The sequence below is a fragment of the Prionailurus bengalensis genome, chromosome A3 (assembly GCF_016509475.1).
Source record: "Prionailurus bengalensis isolate Pbe53 chromosome A3, Fcat_Pben_1.1_paternal_pri, whole genome shotgun sequence".
Taxonomy (NCBI): Eukaryota; Metazoa; Chordata; class Mammalia; order Carnivora; family Felidae; genus Prionailurus; species Prionailurus bengalensis.
In genome coordinates, this window is record NC_057354.1 from 27,370,955 (window position 1) to 27,380,444 (window position 9,490).

The following is a 9,490-nucleotide window of genomic DNA, read 5'->3' on the forward strand; positions in this document are numbered from 1 at the left end:
ATCCTATTGGGGATTTTCTTGGCTTCTTAAATCTGTAGGTTGATGCTTTTCCCCAAATTTGGGAGTATTTCAGCCATTATTTCTTCACATACATTTCTCAGTCTCATTCTCTCTCTCCTCTCATCTGGGACTTAGATGATACGGATTTTAGTTATTGTCCCACAGGTGCCTGAGACTTTGTTCATTTTTTTTTTTCCAATCTATTTCCCTCTGTTGCTCAGATTGGGTAAATTCTATTGACCTTTCCCTAAGTTCACCAATTACGTCATTTGTCATCTCCACTCTACCATTGAATGCCTCCAGTAAATTCTTAAAACTTCAGTAATTATATTTTTCTTGTCTACTATCCAGGTTTTTTCTTTTCTTTTTTAATGTTTTAAAATTTATTTTTGAGAGAGAGAGAGAGAGAGAGAGAGAGCGCATGAGCAGGGGAGGGGCAGAGAGAGAGGGAGACACAGAATCCAAAGCAGGGTCCAGGCTCTGAGCTGTCAGCACAGAGCTCAACTCGGGGCTCGAACTCACAAACTACGAGATCATGACCTGAGCCGAAGTCGGACGCTTCATGGACTGAGCCACCAGGTGCCCTATCCAGATGCTTTCTTATAGTTTCTATTTTTGTGTGTGTGCCAAATTTCCTTTTTATTTGTTTCAAAATGATTATTAATTGCTTCTTGAAATATTGTATGATGGATGCTTTAAAATTCTTATCAGAAAATCCCAACATCTGATTCATCTTGGTATTGGTGTCTACTCACTGTTTTATTCTGCCATTCATGTTGTTATCTTCCTGTTTCTTGGCAAGAATGAGTTTTAAAAAACTATGTTCTGAAAGTTTTGGATATAATATTCTGAGACTTGAGTTATTCTCCTCCTCCTCCTCCTCCTCCTCCTCTTCCTCCTCCGCCTTCTCCTCTTTCTTCTTCTTAGCAGGAAATCCTCTGCTGAGATCTAGCTTGAAGGCTGGGCACTCGTATATATTTACCCTCCCCTTTGGATCCTGCTGCTACTATCCTGGCAAAGCAGGGTGGGGCAAATGTGAAAGTACTTACACTAGCCCTGACTTACACTACGTTACTCAGTCTCTGTTGATGGTGGATGGAGATAGAAGCTCAGCTGCCCCCTGAGCTTAGCGGACGCTACTCCACAAGGGAATCACAGCCACGCCTGCTTCTGCCATTCAGGAGATGAAAGATTACCTCCCCATGTGTCCCCACCAACATCACCTGGTGAGGAAGCCTGAGCACTGCTTCTATAGAGAGGGGGTGAACACCATGGGTAGGGGGTGAAAGCCTGGTGAAACCATGGGGAAAGGAAGAGTGAGATTTTCCCATTGGTGTTAGGCTGGAGTAGGCGGAGTATTGCCAAGACGGTTTCTGTTGTTAGGCTACCCTTTCCCCAATCCTTTGGCCAGGCATAGGCTTTTCTTTGAGTGTTCCTTTTTTCACTTATCTGTTGAGGAGCACTTAGGTTGTTTCATGGATACTGTAAATAATGCTGCAATGACCATGGAAGGAAATGCAGTTAGCTCTTCGACATAGTGATTTCATTTCTTTCAGGTGTATATCTAGAGGTGGAATTGCTGAATCATTTGTTTTCCGTAATGGCTGTACCGATTTACATTCCCACCAACGGTGCACAAAGGTCCTCTTTTCCCCACATCGTCACTAGCACTTGTTACCTCTTGTCTTTTTGATAATAGTGATTCTAGCAGGTGTGAGGGGATATCTCATGGCTTTGATTTGCATTTCCCTGATGATTAGTGATGTTGAGCACCTGTCCATGTGACGGTTGGCCATTTGAACATCTTCTTTGGAAAAATGTCTACTCAGGTTATTTACCCACTTTTTAATTGGATTATTATTTTTTTTTATTGACTTGTATGAGTTCCTTTTATATTTTGGATATTAACCCTTTATCAGATATGTGGCTTGCAACATTTTCTCCCATGGTAGGTTGCCTTTTCATTTCTGCTCTGTCTTGAATTCAGTAACTGAAATAGTTACTCTTTCTCTGTTTTCTCAAGTGTTACAGTTGCTTTAGTGGGAGGGCTAGTATAACTCCATTTACCTTTGGGAGGACTAGTCCTGTTCCATTTGCCTTGTTGTGGCAAGATGTGGCAATACTATTCTAGACTTTTGAAAAGAGCCTTTTCACTCATTTCCAGATTTCCATTCAAAAGACTGGATCCCACCCATCCATCTTCCACATGATTCACTGGGGTCAGGGTGGCTTCTTCTAAAAAATTCTCTCATTCTCATTTCTCAGGCGATGAGCACTGAATTCCTCAGACTAAACTTATTGTCTTGAATAATGAAAAACCCCAAAGGCACATACTTTCAGACAGCTATCATTTCTAATCTAGGCTCTATGTCTCATAAGATGGGTGGCTTAGGCATGTTACATCACCTCTTCAAACTTTCTTGTCCTCATCCGTGATGTAGAAAATATTACCTAACCTCACAGTGTTGTCATAAGTGTTCATATCTAGACCACAGTATTCAGTACAGAAACGGACACGTGGTAGACTCATGGTAAATATGAATTGCCATTATTTTTGCCTGATGTCTTTTCCTCCCTTCCCCCAGTTATACTTTCCCCTTCAGTTTTTCTTCCCCATCTTTTCTTTTTTTCAAAAAAAAATTTTTTTTTAACGTTTTATTTATTTTTGAGACAGAGAGAGACAGAGCATGAACGGGGGAGGGGCAGAGAGAGAGGGAGACACAGGAATCGAAAACAGGCTCCAGGCTCTGAGCCATCAGCCCAGAGCCCGACGAGGGGCTCGAACTCACGGACCTCGAGATCGTGACCTGAGCTGAAGTCGGACGCCTAACCGACTGAGCCACCCAGGCGCCCCCCCCATCTTTTCTTTCATCAGTGCCTTCCCCCCAGCCCCCTTCCTTTTCTCCTTCTCTTTTTTCAGTCCATGATGCCGAGGACAGGATTGGACATACAGTAAGTACTTCTGAGAGAGGGAGACACTCTACTGTCAGGAGGATAAAGACAAATGTTTAAGGAAGGATTCCTTATTTCTTATAATTGTGTATTACTTTCTCACTGCTTGCTTGCTTGAGCCATTCATTCATTCATTCATTCATTCAAATTTGTCTCACACAAAATGCCAACTGCCTCTAATTTGGCTTTGTTTCTTTCTGGGAAGGAAGGCCCACCTCAACATGGGTGCCGCTGGCACATCTCCCCACTTTCACAGAGTGCCCAGCTGAGACATGTGATGCACGTGATCCTTCTGCCTGGCTGTCCTCAGGTATGTCTCATCCCTCTTAGTTCACTGCACACAACCCTGGCCCATTTCCAAAACTAATAAAGGCAGGGCATCGCTCTGCTGCAGTGATCTCTGTTCTGTCCTCTGCACCTGAGCCCTTCATTCTCTCAGGACATGTCAGTCATGAAGCCCTATTTAATGACCATTTCCATCCTCCTGATCCTGGTTCCTAAGACTCCAGGTAACTCAGGCCTCTCTCAAAGGTTCTGGGGTCTTGCGTGTGGTATTGTTACCTTGATGACCTCTGAGATGACTCCCACTCACCTATCACAGGCACTACCTAAAGCCTTCCTGGTCTCAGACAGGTTGGGAACGTTACTCCCAAGGTCCATCTCATGTCAAGATCTCCCCTGGTTCCACTCTGCCAAGACAAATTTAAGAGGTTGTTGCTTCTTCTCTCCTGGGCTAGTGGAGTATCGAAGCATGAGGCATTTTAGGTAGTGCTGTCACTGGGAGGATAGATTGATTCGTGTGTTTGGTGTGCGAGATTGGATCCAAGTTGGGGAGCTATCAGATGAATCAATGGTAGTTTGGGAGAATGAGTTGTGGTGGGGATGGTATATGATTAGAGAGAGAGTAATATTAGAAAAATGAGCGGGCATGAGGAAGGGGTAAGCAATTCTGTTTATAGGATTGGTCTGGATTGATGTTCTGGTGTAGTCTGGAGAGGGAAGGCTATTTTTGCTGAATGGAGCTGAGGGTGGAGTTGGGTAGGACTGAAAGTTAGAGTGAAGCTGGTGGTGGGGTTGTGTTTTGGATTAATGCTGTGAATTGGGTTGGGTGGCTTGGCTAGTATCCTGTTTGTGTTAAATTTTATAACTGAGCCTTAGGTGGTTAGAGAAGAGACAGAGCTGCAAGTTGGAGTTAGCTGTTTGTTCAAGTAGGTGTGTTATTCAAGCTGGGCATATGTGGGGTGTGTCCGGGCAGGGGTTGGCTTAGCCTGAGTTTGGGGGGTGATTAAGCTTGAGTCAGACAGTTGCATTCATCAGAGCAGAGCCGTGGCTGTTGAAATGGGGAGAGTGAATGCTGCGTGAAAAATATCTGGTAACTATTTTCAAATTCTTAAAAAAGTTTCTTGGGTGTGATTGGGGGGGGGGGGGGAGCACCGAAAAGCAATAAATATAACTGTAGGCAGTGAGGAAAAATGAAACTGGGAGGCTGGAATGTCCTTAAGCGGCTCTCCTTAAACTTTGACATGTACAGAAAGACACGGCAATAATCTCATCCCAGCCCCACAGAGAGCCAAGGTTGTCTCTTTTCTTGGGACTGAATTCAGAATTACTGTTTTCTCCTCCCTCTCTTACTTCTCTTTCCCCTTCCCACCCTCTCCCTACTCCACTTTCTCCTACCCCTTATTTCTCACTCTGTTTCATCCTCTTCACCTGAGAGACACTTGTCCTCATGTTCTGTAAAGTTCAGTTCCCATGTTAGAACAGGGGTAAAAACCACAGGTAAGTTTGCAGATAACAACAAAGGAAGACAAGTATTCCATGCTTCACAAGTTGTACATAGTGTTGCCTCCCTAATAACTATTTGATACTTTCACCCGGCAGTTCATGGGCAGGAACTGTTCCGGACAAACTTTTCTGGGGTAACCAAAGTCATTTTTTTCCTTTCATCACCCTAAAACATATACTTAGGAAATGAATGTGTTTGAAAGCCGAGACTCTGTCTTTGCAACTTATGTATTCCTAGTATTGAGGTGAGTGCTTTGCACAGAGTACGTTTATTGAATGAATTAATGAATACATATAAATGACTTATGCCTAATATATAAATAAATATATATTCTATATTTTATATATTATATATTTATTAAATATATAAAATATGTAAATTTATAAATATATATAAAATTTTATAGATTAAAATTTTATAATTAAATTTAATATATAATTTTATAATTAAATTTTATAATTAAATAAATTTTATAATTAAAATTAACCTATAAAATTAAAATTTTATATATTAAAATTATATATATTCATATATATTTAAATATTTATTTATATATTTTATATATTAAAATTTATATATTTATAAAATATATAAAATATTTATTTATATATTTATAAAATATATATTTTCTATACATATATATATTTTATATATATATATATAAAGAACCTTACAAGTTGGGTGGGGAAGGATCATGTTTGGGGTGCACAGGTGGCAAAGAAATCATGTATAACATTGCTTTTGGCTGTGTATGGAACTGTTAGAGTCTAGAGCATATGTTTTGTTTTTTGATTTATGATATTTTAATTTGCCCTTAATACAAGTCCAAAGTGGGTGAATGAGCCGGGCCATGTCTATGGGTGGATGTGAGAAGGCCAGGCAGGGTTGTAGCTCTCACTTCAGGCAGGAGCCCGTATTTTCTGGGAAACTCATGCACAGCACTCCTCCTCCGGCCTCTTCTCAGACCTGTCAAGTCAGAATCTCTAGAAACTTGATGTGAGTATACTTAACAACTCCCCAAGTTATTATAAAGTATGACCCATCTTATTAACCTCCTCCTTCACAAACACAGTTGAGATTTCCTGATCTGGTACAAACTCTCTCATTCCCATTTCTGACATGGGGAGACTGGGTACAGAGTACAGAGGGTCAGAGGCAAAGCTGATATTTAAAAGCAGATCTTTAACTTCAATTTGGAGATGGAAGGATGATCAAAGGTGACATTAAATGAATGTGGATATTACAATTTGAAATGGCAGGGAACTATATAGGGTTAGCATAGCTGCAGGATTGAGAAACTAGAAATATCTATAACAAAACCTTTGTTTGTTTAGCCACTGTAAGCAGAATCCTCCTGGGTCTGCCTTGACCTGCTTCCCATGTGGAGAGTGAGGGAAAGGCAGCTTGCCTGATCCTCATTCCTGCTATCTGTGTTCCTATCCATCTTCTGGTGATGGAGGTGACCTTGGGTGCCCTGGCTCCCATCCACTGGATTTGGGAGAAAATAAAAGTCCCCCAGTTCAAATATTAGCCAGAAGAGTGTGAGTATCACTCTAGCAGGGCCCTGCAGACCTCCTCCTTTTGTAAGTAGGATGATGCCAAGAGAGGGAGGGGTTCCGTGATGAGGGCAAGGATTAAAGTAGGAAATGCAGCGGTACCCTGATGTTGGAACGTGGATGAAGGGGCGCCATTTTTTACCTCCTTGTTCTGGTTAACCAGCAGGCTGGCTGATGCCGCAGCAATTGCGTGCCTTCCATGGGCTGGAGTGCCAATTTCTGGGGAAGTCCATATATATATATCAGTGCCCAGATGCTATGGGATGTCTGCCATTAAAGACAGAGTACTTTATACTTTCTTGCCCCTCACATTATCTGACTTCACCTAGACTTGGGACATCCTGCTTTCTGTTGACACAAAATTAACAGAATGTTCTTTTTGCCAGGCAGAAAACAATGTCAAATTTGCTTGTCCAATTTTTATTAATGTGGGTGGGCACTGGAGACCTCTGTGTGCTTAGCACGGAGTACATGGCCTGGCACAAAGTGAGTGCTGATACATGGATGTGAAATGAGGGGATGGGTGGGTGGTTGAAAAGGTTCTTGAATGTGAAGCTATGGAGTCTGGACTATCTATTGACAGCTGAAGAAGTCCTTATGCCTAAAGACATCACGCAGGAAGACGCCACCCTGTCCTAGAAATCCTCTCATATAGGGAGGCAATGTCACATGGAGAGGAAAGAGCATGGGATTAGTCTCAAATAGAGAAGAATTGAATCCCAGGCTGGGTCAAGTGCAACACTGTAGAAATGTGGACAGAACAAGATTTCTCTTTGAGCTTCAATGTCTTCATCTAAAGAATAGCAGTAACGATAAGCTTTTATGAAGGTTCAAGGAGATATCATTTGTAAAATGCCTGACACATGGTTGAAGCTGGACGTATGATATGGCTGTCAGTACTGTTTTCTTTCTAACGTTTACTTATTTTTGAGACAGAGAGAGACAGAGCATGAACGGGGGAGGGGCAGAGACAGAGGGAGACACAGAATCCGGAGCAGGCTCCAGGCTCCGAGCTGACAGCACAGAGCCCGACGTGGGGCTTGAACTCACGGACCTCGAGATCATGACCTGAGCCGAAGTCAGCCGCTCAACCGACTGAGCCACCCAGGCGCCCCTGTTTTCTTTCTAATGGCTCCTTTGCCTTTGAAAGTTGTAATAAGTAACTAAATCTATTGATGACTGGCATTTATAGAAAGCTGAGTGAGTGTCAGGAACTTTGTCACTGGGGTATATCCAGCCGAGGAGCCCATGTACACGTGCACATATTTGGATGACTGATATATAGCTATCGGTGGTCAGTGAGGGGCTTTAGCCATTTGTGGAAAGCGCGTGGCAGAGGTTTGTACAGTGAGCACATGTGTATATGCTCAATATGTGTGTGAATGCCGACGTGTGCACTCGTGCCTGTGCGTGTGCTCCAGCGTGTGCTCCCCAGGTACACGCAGCATCTGTTTCTGTGGGGCCAAGGTACAAAGAGAAACGTGCGTGGTACGTGTTTGCTCAAATGCTTCAAAGGACAAAGGCGCGCAGGGGCTGGAATGTGCGTGTCCTGCACGCCCCTGACGGAGCTCTGTGTGAGAAGCGTACCTCTGTACAGACACTTGAGAACACGTCCAGTGTGTGCCCCTGAAACCCTGGGCCCTCAGGAAAAGCCTTTCATATCAGCAACAGTGTCTGATATTTAATTACTTCTTACTATGTGCCAGCTACTTTTCTGAGCACGCTACATATGCTAATCTAACATCACAAACGTTGTTACACCCATGGTGAAAACAATGCCACGGTGGGCTAGCCAACCAAAGTATCTGGCTAAAGGATGACGAGTTATAAGGACGGAACCCGCATTTGAACCAAGGTGGTTTTGACTCCGGATCCTGTTAATACTCTCAGGGCTTGTTCTCTCGAAATCATGCTTCCCCACTCCTGTTATCACTGCTGCAAGGACACTAAACATGGCTATGTTTTCCCCAGGTGACCTGTTCAGATCCTACTATGGCAACAGCCAAGAGCCTTGGATTCCATGCCAGCTGTACCACGGCATGTGCAGAAACACCTGCAGAAAAAATGAAATTCAATACTTAACCTGCGCAAGTGATCAAAAGTGCTGCCTGAAACTGTCTGTGAAGATAGCCCATTCTAACAATGTGAAGGATTATGACTCCGACTCCAACCTGTCAGTTACAAACATTTCAAGCTACTCTAAAATTTGAACATCACCAACCATACCACCTCCCCCCGGAGTAATTCTTCCCTCATTCTGGAACACCCTCTCCATAAAAACGCATTCCTTCTCACGTGTGTCTTTCGTCTGTGAGCCGTCATCATTGGACAGGGGAAGGTTAGGCAGGAGCTGGGGAGCAACAGAGTACTGGAAAGGACACTGGCCAAGAAAGCACATAGGATCCGAGAGTAGCTCGGTAGATGTTGAGGGTGCCAAGGAAGGGAGGAAATCACATTTCGGCTCTGCTTTGGTACCACCAAGAGGGCTGTGATTCATTCTTAGGCAGCAGGGGGAAGGTGACGACTGTATTGAGTCTGGATTATCCAGTGAATATGTAGGGGAGATCACTGAGTCCTCTGAGTAAAACGTCGTAAGATTACGACGAGGGCAAGATGGTTGTCTTTGATATCCAGACGACCATCCTGGCCTGTTTGGTATGATGTGGTGTCCTCAGGAAGGACCAGAACCAGACAGATGGATGACGAGGACTGAGTATAGGAATCTGTTGGACAAATTCGGGCAACATTTCCTGAGAGGTAGAGGTGTTGGAAAGTGGACCAAGCAGGGTTGTCCCTGAGCATTCTTCTGGTTTCGAGTCTGGAGGACCATTTCTGGGTGTGAGACAGAGGTGGTTGTGGTCATGGTGAGAGAAAGGGAATTCAAACAGAAGCTGGATACTGGACTTGATAACCTTTAAGATTCCTTTCACTCCTGAGAATGTAGGGATATTAACTTTCCACTCCAAACTTAGTCACAACTAATAACTGGACATACTATGGAATTATCATTGTGTTATGTAGACTCCTTTTCCATGGCTAATGCTTCATCTCTCCCCCTCTTTGGATCGAAACTTCTTGAAGTTTGAGTCTGGATTATTTTAATAATAATTTAATAATCTTCATAATGTTTCCCATTATCAGACAAATGACAATTTCAGCCCAGATGGACCAAAGGCCATGCACTCACTAAGTGACC

At 43.1% G+C, this 9,490-nt stretch overlaps 1 protein-coding gene across 2 annotated transcripts; it reads left to right on the forward strand.

Moving 5' to 3' along the window:
* The first annotated feature begins 3,394 nt into the window (after positions 1-3,394).
* DEFB116 (defensin beta 116) lies at positions 3,395-8,588 on the forward strand. Of its 2 annotated transcripts, none has more exons than XM_043602659.1 (2): positions 3,395-3,461; positions 8,266-8,588. In XM_043602659.1, exons 1-2 carry the CDS (start codon positions 3,395-3,397, stop codon positions 8,502-8,504), a joined length of 306 nt encoding a protein of 101 aa, XP_043458594.1. In that variant the 3' UTR covers positions 8,505-8,588. The 2 variants fall into 2 exon arrangements, 1 of the variants encoding a protein (XP_043458594.1); XR_006300805.1 differs by lacking the exon at positions 3,395-3,461 and adding an exon at positions 3,767-4,324.
* Positions 8,589-9,490: the final 902 nt, after the last annotated feature.

What these genes read in the sequence shown, in the direction of transcription:
- DEFB116 (XM_043602659.1), top strand. Translation starts at nt 3,395, where the DNA reads ATGTCAGTCATGAAGCCCTATTTAATGACCATTTCCATCCTCCTGATC. An exon ending in CCTGGTTCCTAAGACTCCAG is followed by an intron (nt 3,462 to 8,265) that starts GTAACTCAGGCC and finishes TGTTTTCCCCAG; the next exon opens with GTGACCTGTTCAGATCCTAC.